General features: G+C 52.3%; 1 protein-coding gene across 1 annotated transcript in view; it reads right to left on the bottom strand.

Moving 5' to 3' along the window:
• The window catches only part of CACNA1E (calcium voltage-gated channel subunit alpha1 E), a 129,500-nt gene that overhangs the window by 37,420 nt on the left and 75,381 nt on the right, over positions 1 to 16,699 (bottom strand). The window contains 10 exon segments of the mRNA XM_039555753.1: positions 406 to 473; positions 777 to 894; positions 1,288 to 1,360; positions 1,696 to 1,827; positions 1,961 to 2,073; positions 2,317 to 2,429; positions 3,751 to 3,960; positions 4,222 to 4,347; positions 4,693 to 4,746; positions 5,697 to 5,812. Coding sequence (XP_039411687.1) covers positions 406 to 473; positions 777 to 894; positions 1,288 to 1,360; positions 1,696 to 1,827; positions 1,961 to 2,073; positions 2,317 to 2,429; positions 3,751 to 3,960; positions 4,222 to 4,347; positions 4,693 to 4,746; positions 5,697 to 5,812 — 1,123 coding nt within the window.

The raw sequence follows: 16,699 nt of genomic DNA, 5'->3' as shown, positions 1-16,699 counted from the left end.
GATGGTGCCCCAACAATTTAGCATTCCCCGAATATTTCCCAGCATGGTCTTAAAAGCGGCTAAGCACCAGCCTAGATTGCATCCTAAATCACATCCTCTGCCCTGTAGGCAGATGGGGAATAAATATTGACACCACTGGGAAATGCTTCCCACTCCACATCTCCAGCGTGCTCGGGCAGATAACAGTCCCCACATGAGATCCCATCCAACAGATGAGGGTTATCTCGATCTGACTGGTGGCAAACAGGACCGGGGAGTTTAAATGGAGAAATAGTTAAAGTCATGCTTGAAGCGTGGGCGTTCCTGGAAAGACCAGCAGGTTTAAGTATTTTCCTAAATCAAAGCCTAAATGGCTTTTTCCCCGCTCTCTCCATGAGAGAAGGAAAAGGAGCAGCAGGAACATACCTTGGTGAGCTCTTGAGCATTGGCCAGGTTGTCCACAGCAATGGCCAAGAAGACGTTCAGCAGAGTATCTGAGAGCAGCTAAGGATGCACAAGCCGTGTGTTAAGGACATGTGTATCTGCAGCTCCCAGGGGAGGGTGGCCTTGACAGCTCCTCGCCAGCTCAGGCAAAGGCACAAACTCCTCTCCCATCCCACAGAAACAGCCCTCAGCTCCTTCTCTGCCTTTGGGATACCCAGCGCTGCCACACGTGTGTGGTGGGTCTCCCTCAGTTGGGAGGGGAAGAAGGAGCAGCAAATGGGGAGGGGGATGCCCCCAGACAAGGTGAGGAGATGGGGTTGTCACCACTAAAAGCACAGCAGCCCAGTGGATACAGTTTCCAAACAAGGTGAGGACGATGAAGTAGATGGAGGACCACATCCCTGAGCGCACGCCTCCCTGGGAGCGGATGCCGTTGTACATCACCTCGTTCCAGTCCTCGCCTGTCAGGATCTGCAGGAAGACAAGGCAGCAGCTCTGTCACCTGCACCTTCCCATCCCCTGGACATCTGCACCACCAACACACAGGAACCAAGTATGGAGACCCTGTGCAGTGGATAACCCAACTCTGCAGCTGCAGCACCTGAGGGAGATCCCACTGGACACTGATGAGGGTTTAAAGCCTCCTCAGAAGAGTTTTGAAACTCTTCATCTTCTGTAACAGAGGTGGAAGAGTTTCCATCTCTTTCCATCCACTTTGTTGTGCAAGAGAGGGAGGAAGCAAGTTATACCTTACAGCTGACAGAGAGGAAATTGTTTGGTGCAAAGAACCCCTCCCAGCCATGGGGGAGTAAGCAGGGGGTCTCAAGTCCCTTTGTTTGTGTCTCCCGGCAGCCCAGGTCCTACCTGAAACACTGTCATGATGGCTGCAGGGAAGGTGTCAAAGTTGGCCGATGGAGTCCCATCCATGAAGTTAAACCTGGAAGGGGAACCGGGTGAACATAAATGGGATGAAATACCAAGGTCACCAAACCCCTGACTGCTGTGCTATCGGTTCTCTTGTGTTTAGGAGGACCTTTCCCCACTCCAAAAAAGGTCTCCCGAGCATTTGGTGCCAGAAACAAGAAGGTCTCCTGGCTAGAAGGACCCACACAGCCCAAAGGCAGCCTTCAAGCCAGGATTTTTGTCTGGGAGAAGTACCACTGGGAGGAGACTGAGGGGGAAGGCTACAGTCTTGCTGGGCCCCTAAAGAGAGTGTCATCACTTGGCTTTAACACCAAGAAATTCCTGTTCCTCAGCCTTGAAATGACCTACCTGCCTCCAAACAGCTGCATTCCCAGCAGGGCAAAGACTACAATGAAGAGGAAAAGGAGGAAGAGCAGACTGATAATAGATTTCATGGAGCTCATCAGCGAGACCACCAAGTTCCTCAGGGATGCCCAGTACCTAGAAAACAGAGATATTGCTTGAGTACTGGCAGTGATGCTGACACCATCATCAGGAGAGCAGGAGCAACTGGATCTGGGCTGCAGCCACAGCCCGAGACAGAGGATGACAAGCACTGACAGTGGGTACGCACTTGGTTATTTTAAATATGCGCAGGAGACGAAGAGCTCGTAGGACACTGATTCCAAAAGAGGTTCCTGGTCTGAATATAGCCCAAACCACTTCGAAGATGCTTCCCACTGTGACCTGAGAAGCAGACACAGCCACAAGTCAAAGACAGGCTCAGGATGGACTGTTGCAGGAAATCTTAACCTCCCTGAGGATTAGGCACCCACCACCCAGTCCAGGACCTGGTGTCTCAGGCTGTCCCGGCAGAAAGTGCTCCCTGCCCACTGTGAGGGCCATCTTCTTCTCCCTCTCAGTGCCTTGCATTACAGACCCCTGCCAAACACCTCCCTCCACACCCAGAGCATCCCTGGGGCCGCTCACCCCACAGTCGAAGCAGTTGAAGGAAGAATGGAAGTAAAGGCGTGGCCCCATCCCGTACATCTTTAAGGACATCTCCAGAAGGAAGAGCCCAAGAAACAGGAACTCTGCATAGTCTGAAAGACAAAACCCAAGCAGGCTTGGGACACCGAGCTGTGTGGAGCATCCTGCATGCATCCACCACTTGACCATACAGAACACCACAGAGATGGGACAAGTCAAGGACCGTGCTGCATCCCCAAGCTCTCAGGGTTTGGGATGAGGCAATTTTATCTGTGAGGAGCTAAACTGTATGTAACAGAGCATCAAGCCCATGAGTCAATCATTCAGGGTAGATGCACCAGAGTCCCAAGGGATTGAGAGGTCCAGGCACGGCCAGCACGGAGCAGAACAGCTCTTCAGCATTAAACCACAGTGGCTGAGGAGCCTGCAAAGGCATCAGCCACATGACACTGTAGAGGAATATTATCAACCTGGATTAAAATCATTGCATGGCTGGAACCCAGCCAGGGAAACAGAGCTGAACAGCCAAGAGCCGGTAAAAAGCTTTTCCAGCTATGTCATGAACATTTAGCAGGCAAGAGCCTGGCTCTTCACCTTTCCCAGAAGACGCTTCTCACCACAACCAGCTGCCGTGCCACACTGCAGCGTGCTGGGAGCCTGGCAGGCCTGAGCCTACTATTGCAGATTTGGGTAGAGCCAGGGCTTGACAGGGACATTTTCCAGGTGAGGAAGAATAACAAGTCTGAGAAAGCAGCACTGCCCCCACTGCAGCAGCTCAGGAGTGACACATGGGGCTGACCACGCTACTCTGCAGTAGCCCACGCTGCAGAGGACATGGCTGCAGTGCTTCTGAGACCTGACCTTGTGCCCTGGCCCATGGTGGGCTCAGGGAGGCTCCAGTAACTGGTTTCAAACCTGGGATTCCCTCACCATGCTCTGCACAAAGATATTAACCAGGGTGTTCGGCCATGACCAGTCCCATCTCTGCAGATTCACACCTTTCCAGCAATGGCTTGTGCGCATTCAAAAGTGGTTCTCCAGCAAGCTTTCCATCACCACTGTTCACAATTTTGGGATAAACTCTGCTGAGACTGGCAGTTTGTTTCTCTCTCCTGTCAAACACATCAGACCTGAAGGACATGAAGCCAGCACAACTCCTCCATGTTTGCTCACAAGGCTGAGACAGCCCTCAGTGGCCATGGGGCCAAGGGCAAAGCTGAATTAAATATCTGTGCATGGTCGTTTGTTATCAACAGTGAATGGAGCTGAGGTTATTCCCCACTCAGCTCCACACCAGCATGACTGTGGTAGGTCTCATCCCTATGTGCCTTGAGGCAAGAAGTGAGGGTGTGCTGCAACCTCCAGCCACTGGAGATAAAAAGATTTTCCTGCCCAGGCAGAGCTCTCCCACCTACACCAAGCCCAGGGACTCACAGAGGAAGTGGGTGAGCCAGGCTGGCTGGTTGTGATGGACGATGGCCACACAGGCAGTGTTGAGAGCCACCAGGCTCAGTACGATCCAGTAGAAGACCTGGGATTTCACCATGTGGCGAACGGAGATGCGCAGGAGCCGCTCCTTGTGCCGTAAGTAGGAGGCACCGTCCACCCTGGCGCCTTTGAGGCCAGAGTGACTCGAGGGGTTACCTGAAGGAGAAGAAGGGGAACAAGGAGTTGGATGCTCCAGCCTCTCCTGCAACATGAGACAGGACAGTTGGCTCATGGACATTGCTCTTATGGGGCACAACTTGTCCAGAGAGTTTTTATGTGGCACAGGGGGCAGCAGGAGGTTTGCTGTTAACTAGCAGAGATGGCTGGTCTGTGACACTCTCCATGTGATGGGTGTGACTCTGGGAACCCAATCAGCTGGCAGAGGTTTGGGGGAAGCAAGCTGCAGACTGCACTGACCCAAGGTTGGATTAAGACGTCTTCTCTGCGCCAGCCTCCGCTCGCCCACGGAGGAGATGTCGACGCAGTGCTCGTCACTCGACATGGCATCCGTCCGGTTCCGCTTGATGGTGGCTCGCCTGAGGACTGGGAAAGCAAGAGGAATAGGCGTTGGAGTCTCAGTGGCCCAACTTTGCCAGTAGCCAGCTCGTTGGTCAGGACCTGGTGATCAGTACTCATGTCTATTAGCAGGACAGAGAGACCTCGGTGATCCTAGTCCAGAGCTATCCCTCTCATGGGATCTGACACCTCCCAGCCTCCACGCTCTCTCAGGGGCTATGGTGCCAATCCACCTCCCCTCACCCCTCTCTTGGGCTGCAGACCCCACTGGGGCCTCCCCAAACCTCCCATCACAGCTGGAGGGTGTGAGCCTCCAGCTCCAGGCAGGCAGAAGGAAGGGCAGGTAGATTTTAAGGGCATTGCTGGTCTTACCGTCTAAGGCTGAGGTCCCCGAGTTTTTGTTCTCTTCAGCCAGCATGACTTCCTCTACGCAAAACACACAGTTCAGCATCAGGAGATGTCACTGCCTTGTACCTAAGAACTTTCCCCAGCCCAGAGGCTGGCTCTAGATTGCAAACTCTTACCAAGTACTGGTTAAGGGCTCAAAAGCAAATTCTGGAGGGTGACAAGTGGCAGCTACCAAACATTGCATCAGAAAGAAAAACTACTTGTAATCAGCCCTTCTCCCCCTGCCATCACTAAGCTCATTAAAGAAGTTGAAAATTGCAGGCAGGTCTGGGGCTCAAACAACCCAGCCCAGGGCTGAAGCTGAGGTCTGGTGCTCAGGACTCATTTCAAGACATCCATCTTTTACAAGTCTGAGCACTGGATGAAAGTGTAAATCTTCCCTTCCCAGAGCTGACTGCACTGACCTGATTCCTATGAGGAGCAAGCAAGGACATGGGCTGTGGCAGTTTGGGAACCAACACCCACGGGCTGTCATGCCTCGTGTCAGGAGGAACCTCCACCACCCCCAGCCCTGGTCCAGGAGTCTCGACGTAGGAACCAGTAAGTGCATCCCCTCCAGATGGCTCCAGGAGGAGATTTGACTGGAAAACCCCTGTTCACTGCTCTTCTTTCCCACTGCCCACCACTGCAGGGGACTCCAGCAAACACCAGGAGAAAGGAAAGCATGGCAGAGCACAGCTGCCAGCCATGTTGCTCACAGCCTCCCGGGAGATGTAATGTGTCTCGTGCACAGAATGTGACAATTTCATGCCACAGAACATGAGGATTCACCAGAGGTTGGTGATGTCCTGCTGGCAGCCTGGTGGGACCATCACACCAAGCTCACCCGTGCGCTCAACATCACCACGTGAGCACCCTGGGGACACTTTGGGGCTCAGGGATTCCTTTCTATCCCCACCACCCCGCACGACCAGCGGTCTGTGGTGCCCACTGTCCCCCCGGATGTCCCCCTGGCCACCATCCTTTACCCGCTTTGTCTATCCATGCCCGGTAGCCGTTGAGCTCCCGCTCGATCTGCTGCTGGCGCCGCAGCTTCATGAAGGCTCGGCGGTTCTCCACGCGCTCTCGCTCTTTGGCAAACTCCCTGGGGAAGGGGAGAGGTGAGAGCAGGGCTGAGGGGCAGCAGGGTGCCCAGGGGGCTGGGGAACCATGGCACAGAAAGCAGGGACCAAAGTGGTTGTTGGGGACATGCACGGCCATCCCCAGCCAAAGCATGGCCTGGGGATGGGTGAATGATCAGGGAGGAGAAAAGGGGGAATGGATGGATGTAAGCAAACCCCCTGCTTGATTGCTCAGTCCTGCATGCTCCAGCTGGGAGCTGCTACCACTCAGGGAGGATGCTCTCAGTGATTCCCAAATCCAGAGCCAGCTTAGCTTCTGTGTGTCCCTTCAGGGAATAAGAACCAGGCACTGTGAAGAGGCAGTGAGGGGATGGAGGACAGAAGGTCCTGTCCCTTGCCTTCCTTTTCTCCTGTTGATCCTTCTCCTTTCCAGCCTCTCCTTGGAGTATTTTCCCAGGACTTGAGACATCCCTGTCCTCCTCTGGATCTCAGTGTCTCATAAGAGCTGTCCAGGCATGATGACCACTCCCTGTCCCACCCCTGAGTCTCAGCCCATGCCCTCAGCCCCATCCCGGTCCCAGGATGCTCCAAGGGAAGTGTGATTACAAATAGCAAATGGCACTGTTCTCTCTGTGAGAGGAGCATCTCTCTCCCCAGAGACCAGCAGCAATCTCAGGCCTCAAAAAATAAAAACTATTCCAAAGACCTGAAAAAGCTGGTCTGTCTGCTGCAGAGAGCATTCAAGTGCATTACCCCAGCTGAGCTATTACACCCTGATGCTGTGTGGGCTTTTGCATGTGTGTGTGTGTGTGTGTGTGTGCGTGTGCGTGTGTTTGTGTGGAAAGCCCGGAATGTTCCCTGCATCTCTTGTTTAAGATCCCCAGACAATTCAAGCGTTTTTAATTCCACCCCAGGAAGGTGAAGTTTCCTGTCGCTCTGGCATTAAGCATCAAATGACTCCCCCTCCAGCAGTGGCTTTCAGACTGAAATGAGACTTTCTTCCCGGGGCAGGGAAGGGGGGGAAAACAAAAGGCAAGGAAGAGAAAAGCAGCCTAAGTGAAGGGAAGGAGGGTGGGAGGAGGTGGGGGAGAAGGAGGGACCTCCCCAGCCAACAGTGAAATGCACTCTCAGTTTTGGGCATGCTATGCCGATATCCCTCCTTGCTCTAGCTGGAGGAAAGGCAGGAGCATTTTGGCTGTACCCTCACTGCACTTCATTTGCAAATTTGGGATGTCGAGGAATGAGGAGATGCTGTTTGGAGTTAGAGTTGGAAGGGAAGTTGCCTGTCCTCCTCTGGTTTGGCCCTCTGGTCCTCCCAGTTCTGCCCCACGGGCCATAACTCCATGGCAGCCTCGGCAGCACTTTTCCCAGACCCCACAGATACCAAATCCTAGAACAATTTGGGTTGGAAGGAACTTTAAAGACCACCTCGTACCTTGCCATGGGCAGGGAAACCTTCCACAAGACGAGGCTGCCGAGAGTCCTGTCCAACCTGGCCTTGGACACTTCCAGACATGGGGCAGCCACAGCTGCTCTGGGCAACCTCTGCCAGGGCCTCCCCACCCTCACAGGGAAGAATTTCTCCCTAGTATCTAATCTAACGCTGCTCTCTGTCAGTGGGAAGCCACTCCCCCTTGTCTTATCACTACATGGCCATGTCCAAAGCCCCTCTACCAGCTTTCTTGAAGCCCCTTTAAGCCCTGGAAGGGGCTTTAAGGTCTCTCCAGAGCATTCTCCACTCCAGGCTGAACAACCCCAACTCTCTCAGCTTGAGTGCAACTGGGAGCACTTGGGAAGCTCCCCCTGATTTATATCAGCTGGGAACCTGGCCACTCTCTGCTGCTTCCTGCTTGCCCATTCCTCTGTCCTGCAGCTCCTGTGCTGGTGTCTCCTTTTGCTGCATGGCAAGAGAAACCATCATCATGTGCCCACAGTGGAAGCCATCTAGAAGGACCAGCTGAGCCCCAAGCCTCCTTTTCCTGCAGAAGGGAATGGGGGCATTGGAAAAGGAGCTTGTCAAGAAACGCTTTTCCCCTAACCAGCCCTTTTGCTCATGGAGCACTAATTTACAGGAGGCTGGTGCCACACGCACTCAGGGACAGGGTCTGTGCAGCTGCGGCAGCATCTCCAACGGAGTCACTTCCCACTCACTTGATCCCTAATGGAGCTTAATTGCTTTTGTCCATTAGAAGGAGGAAGGGGTGGCAGAAAGGGGAGGGGAAAAAAAAAGTTAATTTCAACTTAATGAATTATTACATTTCAGAGAGACACGTTCCCGAGCAGGGCAGCAGCGGGGGCTGGTGACATCTGAGAGTGGGTAGGCGATGCTGACAGATCAAGGATTGCTCAGAGCCAATTTGCAGCAGCGGGTAGAGATAATACTGTGTGTGAGTGAGAACAGGGCCAGCCATGGTGACTGACAGGCACTTGGGAAGGCTCCAAGTCACAGGCAGGGCAGCCCCGCATCGCCCAGAGAGAGGGTGCCTGCCTGCCACTGAAGGGCTCTGCTCCTGCTCTCTCGGGGTCGCATCGCCAGGGATGGCCCAATTCTGCCCTGCAAAGAGCCTGGGGCAGTGCTGTCCCATGGGGTCCCTGTGAGGGGGCTCAGAGAACCCCAACAGATTGCACAGTCTCCACCAGCAACACCTCTGCTTGTCCACCTGGGTCTTCTGGCCCCAAATCCTGATGGCTCCAGCTCAAAAATATCCGTCCCCCACAGCTGAGCTCCACGATGCTCCTTGTGTCATTGCAGCCCCTCTCTGCCCAGCCTCATGAAGCCAAAGACACTCAGAGAGCTCTAGAGGCAATTGCTGAAGGCCCTGGTGGGGTTTGGGGACCAATCTGTCCTCCTGCTCCCAAGGGCACCATTCCTCCACACCCCCTGCCTTGCCTGCTGGGGCAATGGGAGCACAGATGCTTCACTCCTCCTCTGCCTGCAAATTCTCCTCCTTGGAGCCTTGGCATTTCCCTCATGTGGCCTGAGAGCATCTCTGCTCCTGGCAGGAGACCCTTGGGGATACCACAATGCTCAGCCACATTCCTCTCCAGGCTCCCACAGCCACCCTCACACCAGGGAAGCAATGGTTTTGTTCCAACGTTATCTGCCCTAAGGACTGGAAAGCCCAGGTCTGGTTTCAATGGGAGAACCACTCGTGCAAGCACCCAGCTTGAAAATGGGTCCCCTTTAAAAAAAACAACCAAGACACAAGAAAACAGGAAAAATCCCTAACCAACCAACTACAAGAAAACCAAGAACCAAAAACAAGTTAAGAAAAAAGAGTATCACAGATACTGCAATCCATTTTTCTACTTTTTGAGTTCAAAGCAGGTATATACTGCTGGTCACATCAATGTTGTGGCCTCCATGCTGTGAAACAACAAACCATCTGTCCTCAAACCCATCAATTCATCACCTTTTGCCCCTATTAAAGATGCTTCCAGCAAACCAGTTATCAAATTGGTCTTAAAACAACTTGAGGGAGCAGAAAGGATAGGATGGAAATCAGAGAAATACTGGATTACACACTGAGGATGAGGCAGCAGCACCACTCTGCTAGGAAAAAACCCAAATATAATGGAATGCATAACAAGAGAGACCATCTGTAAGGCATCAGGTAACACTACTGCTCTCCTCAGGTCTTGGCTCATGGCTCCACGTCAGGTTTGAGCACCACAATCTGAGGAAAAACTGCCTCAGAGACTCCAGGATGGTGTCAGAGAAGGTTATGGGGCAGAACTGACAACAGACGGTGTGGCAAACACAGCTGAGACAGTTGCAAACCAGGGGGATCAGATGGTATTTACCCAAGAGGTGTAAAGGAACTGAAGTGAGAGTGTTGAACTGACTGCGCAGTCTGTAACCTGGAGCTTCAACTTAAACAGACGGTGACAGGCAGAACTGGCACTGCAGACTGGGATTATTGCACTGAACTCATGGCAGAGGCAGGACGAGAGTGTCCAAAAGGTACAAAAACCTCTGCAGGGAGAAGGTGTCCTTCACAGGCCTGCTTTGAAGGAGACAACAAGTTTTTCAGCAAGGCTAATTGCTTGATTTGAGTTCACTTGAACTGCCAAAGTCAGAGAAGATTCAAGGCCAGGCTGGATGGGGCTCTGAGCAACCTGGTCTAGTTGAAGATGTCCCTGCTCATTGCAGGAGGTTATAGCAGATGGCCTTTTGATATTCCTTCCAACCCAAACCATTCTATGATTCCTTAACAAAGCTGTTTTGTCTCAAGAAAGTCTTCTCTGAAGCACTAGGTGGTGAAAAGAAAGGATACAAAAAGAAAGGCAGACAGAAACACCCTGTTTCTTGTATTCCCTCTCCATTATCTTTGATCATCCCTGTGTACTTGGGCGGGAGTTCTGTGTCACCGCGGTGTGACAAACCTGCAGTGGGAGCGCACAGCTGACGCTGCTAAAGAGAGCACATTTATAGAGTGCTGGCAGTCACACGAGCTGGGGAAGGAAAAGCTGACAAGCTGTTGGTGACATGGAACGGTAAAACGGGAAGGAGCTGGGAGATACCAGCCCTGAGATTACCCATTACATCACTGTCCCAGTTAAGGAGGCGCAGATGCTGACAGGTACCTTCTACCTTGCAGAAAACCTGTGGTTGTCCACCTGGATTTCTCCAAGGCCAAGTGTGCTGATGATACCAAACTGGGTGAGGAAGTGGACACTTCAGAAGGGAGAACAATCCTGCAGGAAGACCTGGACAGTCTGGAAGAGTGGACTAAGAGAACCTTATGAAGAGAAGCTGTGGCTGCCCCATCCCTGGAAGTGTTCCAGGCTGGATGGGGCTTGGAACAACCTGGTCTAGTGGAAAGTGTCCCTGTCCACAGCAGGAGGGTTGGAATGAGACGATCTTTACAAGGTCCCTTCCAACCCAGGCCATTCTCTGATTCAGCTGCAAGGTCTTGGACATGGGAAAACAAAATCCAGGAGGGCAGCACAGGCTGGGATCTACCCAGCTGGAGAGCAGCTGTGTGGAAAGGAACCTGCAGGTCCCAGGGACAAGTTCAGTATGAGCGAGCAGTGTGCTGCTGCAGCAAAGAAAGCCAACAGGGTGCTGGGCCGCATCAACAAGGGCATCACCAGCAGAGAAGGGAGCCACAAACATTCCAGCTGTAGACTCTCAAATTCATCATTTTCCCAAGGATGACACCACCAAGGTTTGCATTGCTGTTCCCACTGCCCAGAGAACTCTGTTTGTCTGCAATGCTGCACCAAAGGCAGCAACAGCACACTCAGCCCACGCTGCAAGGAAGCTGCAGAAGGGTGGCAGAGGGTCTGGCAGCCCCAGCGAGGAGCAGAGATGGGAGCTCGAGACTGTGTTTCAATCTTATCAGGCAGGGCTGGCATGAGCAGCGCAGCTTCACTGCTTCAAGAGCCCCGGGCTTTGTTCACAATCACTCCCACTGGCTCATGCAGTGCTGGGAAAATGTCACTCCTCCCCTTCCCTCCTATGCTCCAGTTTCTACCCTCTGTAAGCAGAGAACATCTTTATAGTCTCCTTTTGCATGTGATGACAGCAATCTGCAGATGAAAGGTGTGTGGTCAGTACTGCAGGTGAGATGTAGTATGGAAAAAAAACCCCACACCAATTTTCAACCTTTCATCACATTAACTTCCCAGGAGCTTCCAGCACTCCAACTGACGCCTTCTACACATGGATACAACGAACTCAGAACCAGCCCATCAAATGTGAAACCCGCAATGCAACTGCTCAATGTGCCACTGCCACACAAACAAACAGCAACCTATGGTGCTCAGAGAGCTGGTAACACCACAGGAGTCCTGCAGCATCACCCAACAGCAGTGCCCTGCACCAGGAGGAACTGGGCATCTCCAAAGCCATCCACCGGCTCAAATCACTGCAGGCACGGCCACACGACTGCTGCCATCAGCCAGGAGGACAGAAATTACAACAATCTGGAACAAACAACTCCAAAAGCAATCCGTAAGCAAGCGCTATCTGCTGAGTGCTTTGTCGAGAGGATTTCACCCACAACCCGCAGACCACAGGCAGTCCATGGAGCAGGTTTGCAAAGAGGCAGGAATAAGAGGAATTTTGAAGCAGCGGAGACACGCTGGCAAATAATTTTCCAGGAGAAATCAAAGGGGAAAGTCAGCGAGTCATCTTTTTGTTGTGGTTTTTTTTGTCTTCTCACCCAGCTATCTGTAAGAGGAGTCATTATTCCCTGTAACAGCAGAGGATCCAGCACAGCAGCCACGCACGCCTCTTGTCAGGCAGCCTGTTTGCACAGGGCTTGGAGCCTTCGGCAGAAAGGTGGCCCAGCAGAGCATGGCAGAGAGGCACTCGTTGAATATGGATGCCCACCTGCCTGCTGAATAGAGATGAAGGTCCCCAAGGCTCCTTTGCCTGGCCTGTGTTCAAACACCACGGCAGTGACAGAGAGCGTGGACGTTTCTCATGCGTCCCGTGGTGGTGCTGGGGGACCTGGGAGGGAGGGGCGTCACGGCCCCCTCCTTGTGACACCCACACCTCCATTCAAGAGCGATTTCAACTACTGAGTTCCCAAGCACAACACAAGTGCAGACATTTCACATCTCATCCGAGCCACGCCTTGAGATCCTACAACCATTCCAGGAAAAAGCCAACGTGATGCTTCCAAGCTTTCATGCTTCCAACTCCGTATTTTTTGGGCGTAGAATCACAGACTCATTCAGGTTGGAAAAGCCCTCTAAGATCCTCAAATCCAACTATTAACACAACAGCACCATGTTCACCACTAAACAGTGTCCCTAAAAACCATATCCACCTGTTTTTTGAACACTTCCAGGGATGGTGATTCCACTACTTCCCAGGGCAGCCTGGTCCAACGACTGGCCATTCTTACCGCAAAGAATTTTGTTTGTTGATATCTTGCTGTGAACTCATGGTCTCCCCACAAACCCTCCTGCATTGCGATGTGTCCCCCACTTCCCCTCCCATGAATCTTTGAGACATTAATCCTCTTCCCAGTGTTTTTGGCTTCAAAGCACCAGATCCCACTCAGCCGCGTGGGGTCCAGGTTTTTGTGTGGCGCTAGCAAAAAAAACCCTCTCTCCATTGAAAATGTACACTTGTTCCCTTAACACCCTTATTATTAATTGCTATAAAACTTAATTTTATTCATCGTTTGTTATGCATCCAAATTGGATGGGGAAAAAAATTCAAATTAACTGAAGTGAAAAGATTTCAGAAGATGGTACAGAAGGCTCCTGAAGGAACTGAAGAAAACACTCCGGAGACTGGGAACGCAGTGCTAACCCAACCTGAAAGAAAGATCTTAAGACAAAGAGATCTTGCCAAATTGATCCTTTAATTATAACATTAGTCGTTTCTTTCAAAGGCTTAGTGTAAGAGCTGGGGGTGGGGGGCAGAAAAGACTTAAAGGGAGAAAAGACTTAACATCACCAGGATGAGTGGAAGCAATTAGGAGGATTTAAATGGCTCTCTTGTTTGGTACAAGGCAGATGGATTTCATTTTTCTTGCCATTGTGTTTGACTTCTTGCTCTGCCATTAGCTTCTAGAGGTCTTCTCCTTGGCTGGCCCGAGGGCCCAGTCTTCCCAGGTCAGGCAGCATCCCCTGCCACTCTGCACCCACTCAGCTATTGCTGCAGACCAGAAATACCAGTGATTATAACAGCTCTGCCAGCCTGGAAAGGGGCTGGATGCACAAGGCTGAATATGGGAATGGAGTCTCCCAGCCCTCAACAGGAGGATGATGCTGCAATGAATGGAGGAGGGTGATTGCAAACCAAATTTTTTTCTGCAGAGGCTGTGGAAAGGGAGGTGGGAAAGAGTCAAAATGCAGCCTGTTTGGTACTGGAAGCTCTGTATGAGTCCTCAGGAAGCTCTGCATGAGTCCTTAGTGCTACACCTCCAAGCACAGCTTATTTTTTAATCTTCACTCTTTCATCTTCTTGCTCCCAGTGACAAACAAGACACAAGCCATCTTCTCAGCAGGAGGGGCAAAGCAGGCAGGGCCTCTGCAGTCACTGGGACAGGACCAGTCCTAGTGGCTGTGGTCACTCCTGGGGTGGCACTACTGCCACTGGCACATGACGCCGGAAGCAGGGATGGGGCAGCGCAGATCTCGTTGGGCCTCTGCTGCTCTGGAGACAAGCCCCAAACACACATATTCAAATTGTTTTGTGTGAGAAACAGCTGAGGAAAAATCCCCAAAACTCAACAGTTTCACAGAAAAAGGGAGAGCAGATCTTTGCAAATCTCCAGCACATGCAATTTCTCGGGCCACGAGGCAGCCTTAGGTAGAAAACAGTGTTTCAGTGGATGCTCCATCCTCACTCGCTCCCACTGACTCTCTTCTGCCAGGATTATCTCAGCAGCTCGTGTAGCTTTACAAGCTGAGCAGTCACATCTCCTTGGGCTCTGTACCTGCTCCCAAAGAGGAACAGGGCCAATTTTTTTTATCTTTTCCTGCTTTCAGTCAGAATTAATTGATCCATAATTGCACCCATAGAGGGGGAAAGTTAATAGACACAGTAATAAATGCCAAAGCCACAGCAGAACTGGCTCTCCAAGCCCCTGCCTGGAGCAGCTCCATCTCCTCTTAATAGAGTCGCATGCGATTCCAGTGCATGTGTGCCTGTTCGTATTTAGGGAGAAAAACTGAGGAGCCTCGTTATGATGAAAACAATTTCTTTTCCTCTCCCACATACTTTGTGCTCAAGGAGCAGATGGATCCAGGCTGTTTACATCACAGAGGTCATGCCTCAGCTTAACAGTTGGGGAACTGACTGTTGGGAGAGATGCTCATCGCAACCAGAAGATTGCTAAATCTGGGCTCCGGCAAACTTCTGCTGGTGGCAAATGAAACACACAAATGTCCTCCTGCAGCCTCTTCACATTCGGGACCCACCCCGGGTGTTCGGCTGCTTCCCCAAAGGGAGGCGAGGGCAGAGGCAGCTCAGCAGCAGCTCCTGAGAGTGAACCTTGAGGAGAATGCTGGAAATCCCAAGTGGACCTTGTTATCTGCCAGTGCAGATGGTGCAGTTTGCAAGCAACGTGGGGCCAGGTTTCTGCAAGGAGGCTCCCAGGGCTCCCTGCTGCACCCCATGTTAACGCAGTGGCTGTGATTTCAGCTGAGCATGGCCTGTCTTCCCCCAAAGCAGTGGTGTAACTGCCAGGGAAAGAATTCATTCCAGTGGAGGTGTTTCCATGGAGCTCATTCCCAAAGTGACCATCTCTTCTCAGTTCAGCACAGCCGTGGGACATGTTGGGGTATCCAGCTGGGCCCTGCCTGTTCATCCAGCTCAGAGCTGGACAATGGAAAGGTCACACCTCCCATCCCCCAGCAGAGCCAAGTATTCTCTTCCAGCACAAGAGGATAGCAGCAAGAGCTAAAAACAAGAAGAGCTCAGCAAACAGAGCAAGGAACGAGGCCCTTCTTGCTGCACTCAAGGCCACACATCATTTGTGTGCAGAAGAACCTTCTCCTGCCTTAGGTCCTACCCCTCCACGGCTCCAGCAGCAGCTTTGGATGATTCATCCCACCAAGGTGCTGAGCCACAGAGGATGTGGCTGTGTCCAGGCAGGAGGACATGCACAGTGGCCTTGTCACAGAGTGGCAGAGCCCAGCTCGCCACCTGCGCTCACCTCGCCCAGCCCTCTGGGGAGCTGAGCAGTCCTGCTTTACCCTGGATATCTGGCACACCACGAGATCATCTCCATTGCCAATTAGGCCACCCACCCACTTGCATCCTTCCCCAATACAAACCCCATTAGCAATAAACAAACAGTTGAAATGCCAGCCGGTGCCTGGGAAGAGTCCTAGACAACTGCATCCAATTCAGCGGGCATGGAAACAGCTGTCTCGGGCAGTCCTGGTGCAGAGAAGCACCAAGCTGGACTGGGGCATGGCCAGCTATTCCACCAGCCCTGCTGTGGTCCTCTGGCCAGTGTCTGGCTTGTGTCTCCGAGCTGCTTTCAGCATCGCCCCGGCACCAAAAGCCTTGGTATCCACACAGCACACCACACTGGCACGATTTAACGTTGCAATAAGGGGCTTTCCCAGCTGCTGAGTCCCAAGCTTTAGTCTCCTAACTTTCCTTCCTTAGGCTTTTGTAGGAAAGCTCCTGCTTGGCACCAAGACCCAGCTGGACTTTGCCCAAATACCCAAGCTGGATGTGGCATAAGAAATACAAATTCCACCCAACACTGCTTGGACATCTTCATCCCCCATAAGAATTCCCTCTCTGCAGGGCAATGTGAGGCCCTTCCTGCAGCCTGTCCCCAGAGCCCCTGGACTCAGTCAGACCCCAGAATGAGAGCTGGGAAAATTCAGCCCAACAACAGACCCTGAAGAAGCCCAACCTGCCACTCTAGAAACGCCTGAAACCACCACCATCACACTTGAATTCCCAGGGACACCCAGGACAGGGACAGAGATGACCAGGGCCATTCTCCACCCTAACCCTTGCATCTAAGGGCTTTCCATCTGGCCAAACTGGTGTTACAATGACTTTTGCATTTTGTCATGATGGGTAATTAGCTAAAAAATAACCTGCTCCAGGCAGAGCAGAGGAGCCCACATCTTCCCCCAGTGCAGGAGAGGGCATGCTCTCCCCATTCTTCAGCCCCTGCCAGCAGTTGAGGATGTGCTATGCAACCACAGTTCATTGTCATGGAGACAAGAAGACTTTTTGTCTCCAAACCCAGCTCAATGGCTTGGATTAAAACTGCCTTTCCCTTGGGAACTGCAGAACAGGGACAGTTGCATTGTCCCTACCTCCTTATGTTCTGGGCTTATCCACGTGCACCCCAAGCATCCCTATCCTCACCAGTTTGCACCCCCCCAGGGCTGGGCACATCCTCCTGGTCACAGCACAGAGGTGCTCTGTATCACTCCACAAACCCATCCCAAACCACGCACAGCCCACC

The sequence above is a fragment of the Corvus cornix genome, chromosome 8, assembly GCF_000738735.6.
Source record: "Corvus cornix cornix isolate S_Up_H32 chromosome 8, ASM73873v5, whole genome shotgun sequence".
NCBI lineage: Eukaryota > Metazoa > Chordata > Aves > Passeriformes > Corvidae > Corvus > Corvus cornix.
This window is presented reverse-complemented; position numbering and strand designations above follow the sequence as displayed.